Genomic DNA, 16243 nt, shown 5'->3' on the forward strand with positions numbered 1-16243 from the left:
TACCCAAATTTGATGTATAAATTTCATATCCACATTACAAACAATTAATGAGAAATTTTGTTATATTGGAATATTTAATTAATTTGAAAACGAAAGAAACTTTTTATTCCCTTTGGAATGTTTATGGAGATAAGAGTTACAGAGTTACGACAACTTCATAGCATCGAGAGACGGCAAGGAAGGGAAGGTATGTAATCTTATTAGTACCCTCGTAGTTCCCGTTCCATGGAATCTTCTTCTCTTTGAACCCTTTAGATTCTGGGTTGCTACAGTCAGCTGTTAAAAAAAACCCTAATTTATGTCTCTCGTTCTCGTCGTGCAAAAACCCTAAACCCTATGAATTGTGAGATCTCATGTTTCAGTCACTTGTTAAATCTGTATGTACCTCTTGCTGTTATTACATTCTGTGTTTGATTAAGATTTCAATTCGATTCCATTTTCGTTTCTGTTTGGACATTGTTCGAATTTGAAAGTTTTGGTAATTGGGTTTCCTCAAAGGAAAGGTTGAATTTTTAACTCAATTACGACGATGCCAGATTATTAAAAAGACAAGCTTTGTTTCAATTTGTGTTCGTGATCAATTTTGTTTGTAATGCGCAGTGTAAAAAAAAATCAAGTCTTTAACAAGAAAAAATGGTGGAGGTGTGGTGGTCACTGATAGGAGCAGCAGTACCTGCACTAGTTGCAGGTCAAGCATGGAGGATAAAGAAGAGACGTGGAGATGAAGAGAGGATTAAGAGTGCTAGAGGAAGAGAGAAGAGCTCTGATGAAATCTTTGTCTGTGAAAGAGTTTGCACTTCTAAAAGAATGCTCAAGAAAGTTGGCGCTTTCTCTAAAGATCCCATTCCCGACACTTGTGTTACTGTCTGCGGCGTATCTGAGCTTGACGCTTGCTCTGATGCTTGCGCTCGAACTGTTTGCGTTAACCAGCATCAAGTTGCGAATTGGAATGACATTTGTCTTAGAAGATGTCAAAGTGAATGTCTTAAGCTCTCTTCTTCTTCTTCTTCTTCTTCTCGTTTTTCTTGAATTTGGAAAGGCTATGAATGATTTGTTGTTGTTGTTGTTACCTTTTGAAATGGAAATGGAATTTGAGTCTGAAGTTTTATAAGTTATAATAATAACATCATGAAGAGCAATCTTGGTGGATGATTGATTACATCTCATCACGTGAGGTATGTTTTGTAACTTTCTCAGCTGTTTTCTGAACTACTTCACCTACAACATCTCCTGCTATTTTTGCAGACTCTTCAATGGCTTCTTTGCTTACTTCCAGGGTCCTAGTTGCTGCTTCTTTCACTTTCTCTCCTTTATCTTCATCCTCTCTCTTGCTTTTGTCACTGTTGCTTCTGAAGCTGTCACAAGAAAACAACACATGAGCTAAATAACTAGACATTAACGAAAAATCCTAGATTATATAGGATATGAATATGCTTTGTTTGTTTACTCTAGATTTGGAGGGTAAAGCTTCATCTGGATCTTCTGCATCGCACCTTGAACCAATTCCCAAGAACTCGGAGGAAATTTCTTGCCAAAAATCCCACATATGATCTTTATTAGTGACGGATTCTCTTCTTTCGTTGCAGCACCATCGCTTTCTTCTCCATCCGCAGAAACCCTTAAGATCAAGATTATTATGATGATGATGATGAAGAAGAATGAGAAACCGAATATATTTCTTCTTGATTCATTCATGTCGTCTATCTATCAGTTGAGAAATCAAGAAGAGGGCCAAAAGAAAATGATGGAACAGAGAGAAGGAAGAAAGAGAGAGGGATGAGAGACAGTTGGCGCCATGTTTCTCGCATCAAAAGAAGCAGAGCACATATTTTGGTTTGAACGCTTCTTGCGTAACACCTACATTTGACTTTCAAGAGAATTATATCGAAAACTAATCCATTTGTCTTAAAAACTTACATTACATAGACTATCATTTTACAAAAAGAAATAAGATTTAGCATCTGTCTCGCATATAAATAGACCAAAAAAAAGTGTATTGAGCAGCTCCCTCTTTATGGGAACCTCTGTCCTGAAACAGCTGAAGAAGATTGTATCCATGGCGCATTTGACTTTTGATTCTTAGCTATAATCACTTCAGCAACATCTTCTCAACCAATCAAAAGACTCGCCAGGGGAACGTTTTCATTTGAAGAAGCTAGCATGATCGAGATTCATCGGTTTCTCATACTGTACTGCTATGCACTCCTCCGCAACAACCCAATCACAATTCACAGCATTTGTGCAGTTCTACATATAGTCAACATTAAGCTATGCTCTTGAACATTACTTAATTCACTGAAACATGTAAGAAGATCTTAAAAGAATAATACCTCGGAACAAGTGTAGACAATAAGTGTCATCCAATCCCAGTTATCCAATGATTGCTTAAGCACTTTATCAACAACACCTTCATGTAAAAAATATAGTAGTGGAGACATGAGTTGCATCTCAAAGTGCCTTGGAGAGTTGCAATTCCTGCATTTATCAGGAGATTTCAGGTCTTCAGTGGCCAATATCGGCTTACTGCCATACGAGTACCTGACCATTGCAAACATTTACAAGACCAATGTTCATTCAAGAAGATACTGAAGATTGAAAGTTATAGATTGTTCCACCACATAATACTGAGTTACCTGAAACATTGTTCCGGGTTTGCATCTAGCCGTTTTTTGAACTTAAGGTAAGTCCTATCTGCATTGAGAGCTTTGTCATATTCATATTTCTCATCCTCCCACGCTTCCTCAGATTCATCCTCAGCATTGTTGCCGTTTTCTCTATCCTTAATAGACAGAGATGAATAATTCATCGAGAAACGATCGACTTCTTTTGCAGGGATCTCTTCTTTTGTATAAATGTAAAAGCACGGAACCACCGGACCAGTCTCAAGTTTGATATGATGCGCAACTCTTGTTTCAGGTTTTGAAGGTGAAGGCTTTGCTTTAGTCCCTGAACTCTTCTGTTTCTTCGAATTGGAAGCAACAGTAGTAGAAGCCTCTGCGATCGCCTTAGATAAACTCTCGAAATCAAAATCTTCATCATCATCGTCGTCGTCTAACCAATGAGTTTTAGAAGCTGAATCTTGTGGTGAGGCAACAACAGGCAAATCTGCTAACTCACTTGATTCTTTCTCTTTGATAGCTTTATGAATGCTAAAAGCTCTCCAGCTGAGAACATTAAGAGACATATTTGGTCATTCTCACATAACCAAAACCACAATGTTAGGCAACAATTTGACAAGTGATCACAAAAATCATAAGGACAAAAAAAGAACAAACCTTTGTTCAGAAGTTCCACATTTAGGCATTAAGCAACCAAATATATAGAGCGTACGCTCTTGGATGTCTGAAATTTCAGTTGAGATCGGGGCATACACCTAAATGCAGAGAAAAACCAAAAAAAAAGAACCGTAATTTAATCATCTACAATCCAAATTCTTGTAAATTATTCAGGCTCTTAAACATTGAAACCCAAAAAAAGAGTAAAGCTTTTTGACTTAGAACACAAACCTGAGAGACGAGAGAAAGTTTGCTTCCACATGAACAGCAATTGAGTAGCTCTGGTCTCAGTGCATCATCGGGTATTGGCGGCCAATCCTAAAAACACACTTCGAACAGTAATCAGAATAAAAAGATATGAAATTTCTACTAAAGAAGAGATTATACAAAGAACTACTAAGGAAGGTGTTACTACCGGAACACCGCCTATTTTTGTTGTGTAGTGATCAGAAGACTCAAGCTCCTCTTCTGCCCATTGCCCTGGTAACCCCAAAAGAGTTCCGACCATGATTATAGTTCTTAGATCAAAGCAGACCAAAAACTTGCCTACGAGGTTTATCGAATTCGATGTTTGAAACAACCACACCGATGATGATGAAGAGAAGTAGGTGTAGAACCCGGTTAGGGTTCTAAGATAACCGGATTTTCATGTAATTTGAGTTTTCCCGGTTTAAAATCAAACAAAATAGCTTAATTAAACCGAATGGGTTTGCAATATTATCACCATACGGTTTACTTGGCTCAATCGAAACACATGTTCAGCAGGTATGAAGAAAATCTAAATTGATCATCATCTACTACAGTTTTGCGACAATAAAGTTTCATATTTTACCCAATGGGGCTCAAGTGTTTTAGAAACATTAATACTCTCTGCATTTCTAAAAGTATCATTCTATATACATTCCCACAATAAAAGATGTTGTGAAACTGTAAGAAGAAGCCTTTTTTATAAATCTGACTTCATTCAGTTCCATCTCTTGGAGTTCTTGCTAGCTTTTGACTTCTGTTTTGCCTGTTGGAACGCTTGCATCTTCTGTTTCTTCCTTGCTTCTTTCTCAGCTTTTGACATCTTTGACTTTGCCTTCACTTTTGGAGCTTTCTCTTCTAGCTCTGCTTCTCTCTCCAGCTCCTTTGCTCTAGCATCAAGATTCTTCTCCAAGTAATACTGAGAACATTCACACATTCACAAAGTTATACAGAGATCAAATTCTATTAGTAAAATGTAGAGAGTGCAATCCAAAGTGTGCATACATTGTAGTCGCCTGCATAATCTTCTAAACAACCATCTTCGACTTCTATGACTCTGTTAACGATTTGTTTAATGAAGTATCGATCGTGAGAGACCGCGATGACTGTGCCTTGGTACTCGTTTATCGCTTCCTGATTCATTAGAAGATCCAGATAATTAGCTTCTATCCAGGTCCAAGATGATTTTTATCATAGTATCCAAAGATTCTTACGTAAGTAGAGAAGCCTAACCTCGAGCATTTCTTTTGAAGGAATGTCTAAGTGATTGGTTGGTTCGTCCAAAACGAGTAAAGTTGATGGCGTCACCATGAATTTGCAGAAAGCGAGACGCGCTTTCTCACCACCGCTTAAAAGAGAGACCTTTCGATCCAGCATGTCTGCTTTGAAGTTGCAGCGTCCGAGAAGACCTTTTATATCATCACTTCTCCAGTCTTCTGCAGCTTCACAAACTGTTTCAAGCACTGTTTTATCCAAATCAAGGACCTCAGCCTAGCGAAAAGAAAAAAATCAACAACCAGATCATGTCAATAAAAGAGTAAACCTGTCTCCAATTGTTAAGGTCTTTAATTGAATGAGCAAGTGAAAACTGACCTGATTCTGTTCAAAGTAGTTTGGCAGTACATTGTGCTCTCCAAGAATAACTTCACCTTTCATAGGCTTCTCTAAACCCATAATAAGCTTCAATAACGTACTTTTCCCACACCCATTCGGGCCAATAATAGCGATTTTCTCTCCTCTTTCTATTGCTAGATTAGCCTTCTTAAATAGCATCTGATTTTGCAACAATACACATTTATTCACAGTGTCAAACACGAGCGATAAAGGATTCATCCTATAGTCATGAGTTTGACCCTAGTAGTAACTCACCTTATCCTCGAAACCAAAATCAATGTTTTTAACATTGACTACCGATCTTCCACTTGTTCCACGCTCTGGAAACCTGATTTTCATCTGCTTCCGCTGAAATGGCTTCTCTATTAGCTCCTGTTCTTGAAGCTTCTCTAGTTTCTGTTATAAACCACACAAAAGGGAAACATAAGCTTAAACTTCTCAATCCAACTCACAGATAAAAGAGCAAGCCAAAATAGTGGCATAATCGTTCTGATTAGAAAAGTGTAGAAACACTTCAACTAATGTCAAGCAGCAGCAATCAAATTAGCATTAATTTTTTTGTTGGCTAACCTTTTCTGCAGTAGAAGCACGGCCAGATCTGGCACCCGCACCAAGCCTTGCAATCAAGTCCTTTGTTGAATCGATCTCTTTCTGCTGCTTTTCCCAAGCAGCATTCTGAGTTTCGATCCACTCTGCCTTTGAGATTACATACTGAGAGTAATTACCCTCGAATGTCCTGGACACACCCATCTCAGTTTCCACAATTTTGGTACACAACTGATCAAGAAAGGCTCTGTCATGTGAAATAATAACCATAGGCACTTCCTGCTTTTGCAAATAACCTTCAAGCCACTCGATAGTATCAAGATCCAAATGGTTAGTCGGCTCATCAAGTAGCAGCAAATCTGGATCCTACTCACAGAGAAACACACATACAATTGACATTAGCTTTTCTCTACAATAAAAATATGAAAAAGGATAAAGCTTTAAGAATCAAAACCACTCATTACGTTACCTGAAGCAAAATCTTTCCAAGAGACATTCTCATTTGCCATCCACCACTAAAAGAAGCCACAAGCCTATCTGCATCCTCAGCAGCAAAGCCTAACTCAGGCATCAGCTTACTAATCTTAGCATCAACGGAATCTAGATTCACAGCCTGAGCACGTCTCTGCAACAAATCGAATTCATCTAATAACCTTCCCATAAGGTCCAAATCATCAACAGACTCTTCGATAGCCTTCTGAACTTTCTCAAGCTTGTCAGTAATCTCCATCTCTTCCTTGAAAGCACTCATGAACTCTTCCCTAACCGTCTTGCTCATGGAAACCTCGAACTCCTGGCTCAAGAAAGCTACTTTCATATTGGGTTTGGCCTTGATAACGTTACCCGAATCAGGCTCCTCTTGACCAGTGATAATCCTAAGCTGAGTCGTCTTCCCAGCTCCGTTGACACCAACCAACCCTACTTTTTCCCCCTTTTTAACTTCCCAGGTGACATCTTTAAGCACCGTCACGCCTTTGTAGGTCTTCCTAATGTTCTCGAGCTTGACACCTGAAGAGATCCCAGAAGCTCCGTTTTTCGAATTCTTGCCGTTGCGTTTCCGATCGGAGTCGTGTTCGGTGGTCTGCTTGGAGAAAAGGGACTCGATTTCGTCTTGACGGTCTTTAACGGAGGTCACGAGGCTGATGGTGGAGACTTGGGCTCTGATGATGGTGGGGATTTTTGAAAAGGAAGAGACTTTGATGAAATTGGATGGGGTTTTTGGGGATGGACAAGGACGGAGACCCGTGAAGAAAGTTGAACGGAGGNAATCTTAGCATCAACGGAATCTAGATTCACAGCCTGAGCACGTCTCTGCAACAAATCGAATTCATCTAATAACCTTCCCATAAGGTCCAAATCATCAACAGACTCTTCGATAGCCTTCTGAACTTTCTCAAGCTTGTCAGTAATCTCCATCTCTTCCTTGAAAGCACTCATGAACTCTTCCCTAACCGTCTTGCTCATGGAAACCTCGAACTCCTGGCTCAAGAAAGCTACTTTCATATTGGGTTTGGCCTTGATAACGTTACCCGAATCAGGCTCCTCTTGACCAGTGATAATCCTAAGCTGAGTCGTCTTCCCAGCTCCGTTGACACCAACCAACCCTACTTTTTCCCCCTTTTTAACTTCCCAGGTGACATCTTTAAGCACCGTCACGCCTTTGTAGGTCTTCCTAATGTTCTCGAGCTTGACACCTGAAGAGATCCCAGAAGCTCCGTTTTTCGAATTCTTGCCGTTGCGTTTCCGATCGGAGTCGTGTTCGGTGGTCTGCTTGGAGAAAAGGGACTCGATTTCGTCTTGACGGTCTTTAACGGAGGTCACGAGGCTGATGGTGGAGACTTGGGCTCTGATGATGGTGGGGATTTTTGAAAAGGAAGAGACTTTGATGAAATTGGATGGGGTTTTTGGGGATGGACAAGGACGGAGACCCGTGAAGAAAGTTGAACGGAGGTCGAGGCTATGGAGATTCGTTGTGAAACCCATCTTTTTATGGAATAACTTGGAAGTAGTATAACTCAGATACAGATAGAGAAATGGTGTGTGTTTGATTGAGTAATCTCGCTCTACTGATTGATGAAGCAGAGTAAGAACAACTCTCTCGAGGGAGAGAGAGCGCTTTGATAAGAGTTTGCTCTTTTCGCGTTTGAGTGTGAGCCAAAAGATTTTTTTTTTCTTTTTTTTTTTTTTTTTTGTGATTTTTGTCTTTTGTTTTCTTATTATTATAGTTTTTTTTTTGCTCTGTATTCCAAATTTATATCCTTATCATAAAATAAACAAAAACCAATATTATTTTTATTTTTTTATAATAAACAAAATCTAAACTATGTATGATGATGAACTCCTCCTAGTACTGTCGTTTTTTTTTTTGGTTCTCGAGTACTAGTGGTGGTGGTTGTATTGCAAATTTGTTTGAATGAAACCAATTACGCATCCCACAATTGTGTACTTCTTCTAGAAGTTATAAATAAGGAACTACAAAGCGGAATATTCGTTTTTATTAACTTTGAGTTCTCTACCACATGCAAAAATTATGCAACGTTACTTTAGTACAACAAGTCAATAATAAAGAAGAAAAAATACAAACCAAAGAAAAATAAAAAACGAAAGAATCTTAATTTTGTGGTGCGGAACAAGAGATGGTTGAGGTTGAAGATAACAAAATCCGATGAAGGAAGTCACCTCTCTCCTGTCCTGTGGTTCACATAGCTCCTTTGAATTTAACAGACACTTCTCATATTGTGCCACGTGTCGAACTATATCATCGCCCACGTCAGTTTCGCTGTGGGTGTCATCACGCCACGTTGCCGCACGCGACAAGTTGAGGGACTTTTTTTATTTTCGTTAGAGATTTTGTATGTTCGGTTTTATTAATAATATAGTTTAGTAGTTTCAAGTTTGGTCTAAATTATGATTACAAAATGTATTTATGTTAATCGCCTCCATGACTATATACATATAATTCGGATTGTTAATACTTAATAGCCATATAAGTTGACGAAGCAAAGTCGTACTTATTTTAGAGGATATTAAGAGGATGGATACAGATTCACTAACGATATACTTAGTCGGCGAGGTTTGATTTTATTTGACAATTAACCCAAAAACAAACAATACGATATGTTTAGTTTTCGTTTTTGTGGTCGGTCAATAGATGACGAGAGATTTTTGTTTGTTTAGTAGTGGAGTATGTGTATTGAGTATTTCACTAGTGCTCTCTAGGAACAAACAAAAAAATAAATGAAAGTTGAACTAATCATATTCAAACACAAACTCGCTTATCAGATTAAATTTAATAAAAGTAGTTGCCGGCCTTCAAATCCTAACCCCTAAACTTATGTTTCTACTAATCAGTAACAAAGTATTTATCAATACGAATTAGGTTAATACTACAGTGCCAAATCTGTAAAACGACGGCATTTCGCAGGGAAAAAAAACAGTAAGAAAGTTGTGTACAGACGACAGTGTGGGTGTATAAAATCGTATCAACCAATCGACCTGTTACTTTGCTGTATTAAATTTGTTTGTAGCTTACTTTTTCTCTTTAGCTGCTTTTTTATATTATATTGGTCGCTGTATCCCTTCACCATCTTCCTCTCCTTAAGATCTTCTCAAACCTCTTCTCCCTCCCCAAGACTTAAGAAGAATCACATGGAAGATCGAAAAGAGGTTCCTATCTCTCTCAAACCCATTATCTTTTTTTTTTTTTTCTTGCATAAATCAATCTTCTGTGTTTTTCCCAGGTAACACAGTTAGAAGTTAAGTGTTTCATGATCAATTAGTCTGTGAATCTGTGAGGTTATATGGATAAGAAATAAAAGAACCTTTATTTGTGTGTCTTCCAAGTGATTTTGTTTTGAGTTGTTATGTATGGTTCTTGAAAATCAAAAGTTATTGAATTTTGGCAGAACAAGAACTCGCCATGGTTATCAGTACCACAGTTTGGGGATTGGGATCAAAAAGGAGGACCAATTCCTGATTACTCGATGGATTTCTCAAAGATCAGGGAGATGAGGAAACTCAACAAGAGAGATGCTTCTCGAGCCAGTCTTGGCAATGATGAAGAACTCATTAACCCTTTTCATAATCAACCCCCTTTTGAAACTACCAAGCCTTCTAAGAAGCTTACCACCGTTCACAGTGACAACGACAACAACAACAACCACAATGTCTTCTCTCACCAACGCCCACATTCTCCTTCTGTAAGATTCATTGTCTCTTGATGGTGGATTTTGTTTTTCAATTGGCGTTTATGAATTGGTATTAGCTCTCTGTGTTCGTTGAAACCGGTAGGTAGGTAGGTGTTTTGACTTGGGTAGGATATGTATGACATCTAACTTTTTGTAGTCTTTATATTGGTTGTTTCTGGCAAAATGGGTAGATTTTGGGATCACACGTTGTTTCTTATAGTTAGTTGTTCATGCCCATACCCACACCAAACTTTGAAACTTAGATTTTGATTGCACTTATATTAGTTATGTCTTACAGTTATGAATATCCATTGTAAGATTCACTTTGTCTTTGAGGAATAGGATGCTAGTGTTTGTGAGTTTAGCTGTGTGTTCATCTGATGTGGACCTTCTTGGGTTGATTAGGTTTTGGAATCTAACATTGTAGCAATTGGGTAAATTGTGGTCCTTCAAAGTTTGGTCAAGTTGGTTGCTTTATTGCTGTTTATGACTGCACATGAAATTAATTATATACACCCCACCAAACTTCACAACTTGAGTTTGTATTGGATTTGGAACTTGATTGGATATGATTTTGAATATATTGCTAGAGGATCACATCAATAATGCATAAATTATAGTACATCATTACCCTACAAAAAATGGATTTGCTTCTTCTTTTTTCTAGTTGTTGTGATGGTTTCTTTCTTTCAATCAGAGTAAAGCATAATCCTTTATTTATGTACCTACCATGTGAACTGACATAAATAAAATTATATTTACTTTTGGATACAACATTCTAACTCTTACGTGTAAATGACTTGGAACAGACGAGGAGAGGAATCTTCAGCTGCTTCAACTGCTGCGTTAAAGCTTAACTAAAAGTGTTTACTTTTTTATGATAATAATGACAATGATTCGAAGACGAGAAATGAGAAATGGTAGTGACACCTTTTTCACTTATGTTACTTCGGATGCATCAATCAAAATTTGTCTGTTGTTTACTCTGTAATCTAATTATGTTTTCTAAAATGTGAGGTGTAGTAATATATACTTTTTTTCTGTAATTTTGTTTGGTTTATTTAGACAACTGATATTTTTCATTATTGTGTAATATAGGGCAGATTTGTGACATCTGATATAGTAATAAAAGCAAAACGAGTGGTGGTTACTAAAAATATTCAAATGTTGTGTTTGCATCTGACAATGGAACACATAAGATAAGTTTAATACAATCAACCTGTCGAAGTTGTAACTCGATACAAAATTGAAGGTTGGGGTTTTCTTTGTCAAAAAAAAAAAAAAAATTGATATGGCCGAGTTGAAATCGGCCTTGTTCGTTTCTAATGATTTAATTTTGTAAAAAGTGGGATAGACGTAACAAAGTTGATATGGCCGAGTTGGTCTAAGGCGCTAGATTAAGGTTCTGGTCCGAAAGGGCGTGGATTCAAATCCCACTGTCAACAATTCTCTTGTTTTTTTAACCTGTCCACTTGACATTTGAATTAAAAAGTTGGAAGTGACAAAACGTAAATTATTTTGGATACGCTGACATATAAAATGCCTGGCACATATTGTATTATTGTATATGTGATTGTCTAAATAGATATCACCCTTGAATTAGTCAAAAAAATAACTATTTCAATATTTAAAAAAAAGTCCACGTCACTGTTTTCTTCTTCTTCTTCTTCTTCCTTTCGATCAGAAACATCAAAGTTTCTAGAAATATCCCATTGTCTTGATCATCGGACGATTCGGACCATCCTCTTTCTTCAAAAAACTTCATTTCAATTGGATCCATGATTTCCTTGAATTTTATGCCGACCAGAGCTCCGACGAATCGTTTGAGTCTCGCTTCTTGCTATCGGGTTTAATTTTGAATTCTTCTATCAAACTGAATCAAATTGTACATATGTATGGTTATTGGGGATTTGATCTGTGGTGTAGAATCACCGTGCTTCCGCCCTTCAGACTTCAGAGTATTCATTTCACTCATCCGTTGATGAATTGTCGGAGCTTCCGTTGCTTGCCGTCCTCGCCCCAACTAGAACATACATCTAATTCGAATGTCTCCAACGCCAACGACGCAAGGTCCAATATTTACCCTTTAACCGACGTCACCCACCGAATCTCCGTCACGTTTTTTCTCCAAACAGGGACAAAGCACTACGTCGACCCTCGACCGAGCTCACCACGGTCCGCCGTTTACGGAGGAGATGTCGAGATTGCAACTCCAGAAATTAACAGTGATTTAACACTGTTAGAGCTCAGGTATGATTTTAGAACAAAAACAAAAAGTTTAGGTATTGACTTTAAGTTTTTTGATACGTGGGGGAATGATTTGGCACAGTAATAAATTTCATGTATGAATTTAACTTAAGTTTTTTACTGAGGGAATGTAAAACAAAAGAAAATTTATTACGGGAAATATAATGTTGATCATTAGTAATGATTCATTACCTTCTTCGTCTTCTTGCTTTATTTGGCCTTTTTACCAGAGCAAATTTAATATATGAAAAAAAAAAAAAAAAAGCAAAAATTCTTCTTCTTTTCCGCGTCAGCTGGTTCCCCTCAAATCCGTCCGTACAATGACAAAAGATCTCTGAGTCTGTCAGATTCAGATTTTAGATGGTCAAAGCTCGTCGAATTCGGGATCCTCCAACCCCAATTCCCCACCTTTTTGTGTAACAAAACCAAAATCACATAAACATATTACTATTGCTATGAGCTTTCTCTTTCATAGAAAGTTAGAAACCAATATACAGTGGCATGACCTACCTCAGTGGCTGGAGTGTTCATTCTGGCAGAACTTCCAAGTCCGAGAATGTCTTGCATCGGTATGATTGCGGTTTGAGCTGTAGAAGAGAATGCAGCTTGGATGACTGACCATGATATATCGTCTTCTCCAGCTATCGACAGGTATTTCATTGCCTGCAATACCGAGGACATCGCCATTGTGAATATCATGCAATCAAAAACTGAAACAAAAACCACGTTTTTATGGTATGAGACTAGTGAAATGACCTTAGACTTCCCTTCTTTGTCCAGAGTGTCCCACCAACCTCGAATCTATTTATCAAAGAGACAGTTACATTTCTCCCGTTTCGTTTCTATAAGTTTGCTTAGTGAAATCAACTTACAGTGTCGTTGTCATGAGTTCCAGAGTATACAACTTGGTTTACTTCATGATTGTGAGGTAAATGTGGGTTATCGGCGCCGCCTCCAAAAGCTGAAATTAGACAAGAATAAATGTACACATGATAGATATTTGAATAACGTGAGGAAGGAAGCCAAAGCTGTTTTACCAAATTGGAGGACAGCCATTCCAGGCGCTCCAATAGATTTCCTCAGCTCAACTACATCTTTAGTAATAACTCCCTGTCTTATGGCAAAGTGTAGCCTCCATTAGCAAACAATCAAATGCCAGATTTTCAAAATGTAAATTGGCCTTGCAGAAACAGAGCATATGATTTATACTAGTACGTACACTCGGATTCATGAAGAACACAGGACATCGAGAATTTCTACTGGTCTAAGATGATATTTCACAGTCAAATGGTCGGCCATCAATCATCTCTGTATGAACATCTCATGCTTGATGTAAACTACAAACAACTCTTGCAAGTTCATTATAAACTAATAAATTGATGCACATCTATCATAACCTATATGGTTGAGCCTACGTGCTGAGTGTTTTGTATAATCGAGTTTGATAGCTTACCAAATCTTCAGCAATGATTTTGATCTTCCCAACGCCTTTTGAAATGGCATCAAATAAAGACTTTCCAGGTCCTACCTACATTTATGCAAATTTTGTTGTTCTTAGTTTCTTTACCTGATTTTATTTTACATCAATGAATTAAGCAAAGCACCTTCCATCGTCCAACCATGGCAACTTTCGCTTCTGCAGAATATCACAGCTGATCAGTCCTATGAATCTACTAATCCAATATGTACCCAACATATATGATCAATCACTCTTTTCTACATTGCATTAAACTCACCAGAAGGGACCGCCCAAAACCCTGCAAATCCTCTGAAATGATCAATCCTGCATTCATCATACAAGTCCTGTGCACGTCGTATTCGGTTAACCCACCAAGAATATTGGTCACTCTCCATTGATATCCAGTCATAAAGAGGACTTCAAATCAAATAAACGGAAAATATCAGTAAATACTAAATACTATGGTGAGGAAGAAAAATAAAAGAGATCAAGTTATGGAACAATTAAAAAAAAATAATAATAAAAAAAAAAGTTATGGAACAATTGTGAAGTACAATAAATGGTTTAGGGAAAGTCAGAAACTAATTCACGTTGAGCATGCCACAGTAACACTGTTTAGTAATAATGCTTACATCAGATAAATTATAACTAAAAAAACAAAGAGTGGCGTTTCCTACTTATCTAAGTGAAAAGAATAAAACAAAAATGTTATAAGTAAACTAAAGTAAGTGAGGAGCATCAATACCTTCCCCACAGTTGACCAGTTTCACTGAACAAGTCAGGAGGAACACCGCTAACAAGAAGAGGAAAGCCTTTCTTGTTCTGTATGAAGATCAAAAAAAGAGGAGTACCTTCCGGAAAGTCAAAATTTTTGCAGGAACATACGATAAGATTGTTTGACTCCATAAGTTACAGTTTACTTGCCAGTAAGAAATGTTTCTTATTTGCCCAAACGTCTGCACTGTGATATCCTACATAAATGGGCATATCCCCCATTATATCAACTCCTTTACGCCGTGCATGCTCACGAACATTCTGCCACTGCCTTTGGAACAAAAACTGCTTAGCAATGAACAAGTCTATCTGCAGCAAAGAAAAAGATGTTACCCTGAAAGGATTTCACAAAACATTATTAATTCGTGATGAAATCCAATCCAAGAAGCTAGCAAGAGCCACAAAAATCTTACAAACTCCTTTTGACTTTCATATATAGCTTCCAAGGCTGAAAGATGACGGTTTTTAAGTGGTTCAGGCCACTCAAACCAACTATATGCATTTAAAGTATTGTCAATAGCTGCAAAGTACGCAGCATCTTCAAGCCAACCTATACATAGTGAACATGATGGCATCCTCAATGAAATCTTGTAATCCAGATTAATTAAAGCCAGCGCAAGTGTTAACAAATGAATCTTTTAAAATTGTATATTTTCTCACATGATATAGAGGGGTCGTTACGAAAATCCTGCAGTTTGCTCTTCAGTTCACCAGTGCCACCAATAAGCCTCTTTGCTGCCTGAGAAAAAGTCAGCGATTAAAGTTTACTTCTCAAGCCAATAGATAAGTTAGCTCACTAGTACCAAGCAAGATGGTTGTTTACCTTAGTTATCAAGGGACTCTTTAACTTGTTGACAGTTTGATAGTTCACAGAGTCAGCATCACTAGGCCATATAAAAATATCATAACAGAGAATGAGACCCCAGAATAAAAGTAAGTCCACTTAGAAATCATGTAGAAGATTAGTAGTACATTGGTAGTGGGAGCTCATCCTTCAATAGTAAGCCATCCTTGACAAGCTCATCCAGAGAAATCAACAATGTGTTCCCACAATTTGCATCCTATAACTAGAACCCAGTTAGCAATAACAACTGAAAAAGGAATCTCTCTAGAGAAATATCAACACAGACCTGTCCTGCATAAGGAGATCCTCCTTCGTCTGGAGGAACAAGAGGAAGAACCTGGCTCACGGAATATATATATATATATATATATATTACTAACAAAGTTCAAAGTTCCTCTAACTCTATAGATTCAAAGTTCAATTGAAATTTGAAAGAACTCGGTATCAAAATCATCTCGCAAGACAAAATCTCACCTGCCAAACGGAGCAGCCAGTAGAATGAAGCCAATCGATGAATCGGAAAGCTTCTTCACCGAGATCACCAATGCCGTGAGGACCGCGAAACGACGTCGGATGAAGCAAAACGCCAGCTCTTCTCCGGGTCGCGGGATCAGGAACCGGTAGCCAGTGCTCATACTCTGCTGGAAAATCTTCACCGACGCTGCTAATACAAGAGAGAGAAGTCGTCGAATTGCTCGAAATAGCCATTGGGAACGACTGCGACTGCGACTGCGACGGCGACGGCTTTGTCCTGGTCCTGAAAGAAGCTGCGTCGAATAATAATGATGATACCGGAGAGGATAATCGGAAAAGCTTGAGAGAAGAGAGTGAAGGAGAGGACGAGCTAAGAATCGTCGTCATGGATGATGAATGATCATCAATTCAATTTCAATTGAAAGCTCCGCACTCCCACGACGCGCCAGATAGTAGATGACAACACAAAAACAGTGAGTGAGAGAGAAGATATTTTTGTTGCTCTTTTGGCAGTTTGAGAGACTGACTGACTAGTGGTGTGAAACTGTGAGAGAGAGATCACGTGATCATCACGTGC

General features: G+C 38.1%; 6 protein-coding genes and 1 non-coding gene across 10 annotated transcripts; 3 read left to right on the plus strand and 4 right to left on the minus strand.

Annotated features, from left to right (window-relative positions):
• Positions 87–1111, plus strand: LOC104762648 (uncharacterized protein At5g64816-like). 2 transcript variants are annotated; one of them, XM_010485976.2, is made up of 2 exons: positions 87–187; positions 601–1111. In XM_010485976.2, exon 2 carries the CDS (start codon positions 634–636, stop codon positions 1027–1029), a length of 396 nt encoding a protein of 131 aa, XP_010484278.1. In that variant the 5' UTR covers positions 87–187; positions 601–633; the 3' UTR covers positions 1030–1111. The 2 variants fall into 2 exon arrangements, with proteins under 2 accessions (XP_010484278.1, XP_019095885.1); XM_019240340.1 differs by lacking the exon at positions 87–187 and adding an exon at positions 202–377.
• On the minus strand, positions 1153–1825 carry LOC104762647. The gene is made up of 2 exons (XM_010485975.2): positions 1448–1825; positions 1153–1355 (listed from the first exon to the last, which is right to left on the minus strand). Exons 1-2 carry the CDS (start codon positions 1693–1695, stop codon positions 1157–1159), a joined length of 447 nt encoding a protein of 148 aa, XP_010484277.1. The 5' UTR covers positions 1696–1825; the 3' UTR covers positions 1153–1156.
• Positions 1883–3867, minus strand: LOC104762649 (probable 20S rRNA accumulation protein 4). Its single transcript, XM_010485977.2, has 6 exons — positions 3691–3867; positions 3507–3593; positions 3276–3373; positions 2634–3164; positions 2331–2538; positions 1883–2247 (listed from the first exon to the last, which is right to left on the minus strand). The coding sequence occupies exons 1-6, from the start codon at positions 3781–3783 to the stop codon at positions 2143–2145; spliced, it is 1122 nt and encodes a 373-aa protein (XP_010484279.1). The 5' UTR covers positions 3784–3867; the 3' UTR covers positions 1883–2142.
• LOC104762650 (ABC transporter F family member 5) lies at positions 4079–7873 on the minus strand. Of its 2 annotated transcripts, none has more exons than XM_010485980.2 (8): positions 7376–7873; positions 6151–6689; positions 5706–6047; positions 5391–5531; positions 5115–5294; positions 4755–5012; positions 4527–4655; positions 4079–4440 (listed from the first exon to the last, which is right to left on the minus strand). In XM_010485980.2, exons 1-8 carry the CDS (start codon positions 7662–7664, stop codon positions 4240–4242), a joined length of 2079 nt encoding a protein of 692 aa, XP_010484282.1. In that variant the 5' UTR covers positions 7665–7873; the 3' UTR covers positions 4079–4239. The 2 variants fall into 2 exon arrangements, with proteins under 2 accessions (XP_010484282.1, XP_010484281.1); XM_010485979.2 differs by having other exon boundaries at positions 6151–6923; positions 7610–7872.
• LOC104762651 lies at positions 9180–10981 on the plus strand. Its single transcript, XM_010485981.2, has 3 exons — positions 9180–9347; positions 9587–9880; positions 10678–10981. Exons 1-3 carry the CDS (start codon positions 9330–9332, stop codon positions 10723–10725), a joined length of 360 nt encoding a protein of 119 aa, XP_010484283.1. The 5' UTR covers positions 9180–9329; the 3' UTR covers positions 10726–10981.
• TRNAL-AAG lies at positions 11233–11313 on the plus strand. The gene has a single exon. It is a non-coding gene; the product is annotated as a tRNA-Leu (tRNA).
• Positions 12245–16199, minus strand: LOC104762653 (4-alpha-glucanotransferase DPE1, chloroplastic/amyloplastic-like). 2 transcript variants are annotated; one of them, XM_010485982.2, is made up of 16 exons: positions 15667–16197; positions 15479–15529; positions 15321–15409; positions 15172–15232; positions 15009–15087; positions 14762–14898; positions 14499–14657; positions 14320–14396; positions 13852–13991; positions 13720–13751; positions 13569–13643; positions 13153–13225; positions 12988–13076; positions 12872–12916; positions 12626–12778; positions 12245–12523 (listed from the first exon to the last, which is right to left on the minus strand). In XM_010485982.2, the coding sequence occupies exons 1-16, from the start codon at positions 16051–16053 to the stop codon at positions 12419–12421; spliced, it is 1752 nt and encodes a 583-aa protein (XP_010484284.1). In that variant the 5' UTR covers positions 16054–16197; the 3' UTR covers positions 12245–12418. The 2 variants fall into 2 exon arrangements, with proteins under 2 accessions (XP_010484284.1, XP_010484285.1); XM_010485983.2 differs by lacking the exon at positions 15479–15529 and having other exon boundaries at positions 15667–16199.

This window comes from Camelina sativa, chromosome 18 (genome assembly GCF_000633955.1).
Source record: "Camelina sativa cultivar DH55 chromosome 18, Cs, whole genome shotgun sequence".
Taxonomy (NCBI): domain Eukaryota; kingdom Viridiplantae; phylum Streptophyta; class Magnoliopsida; order Brassicales; family Brassicaceae; genus Camelina; species Camelina sativa.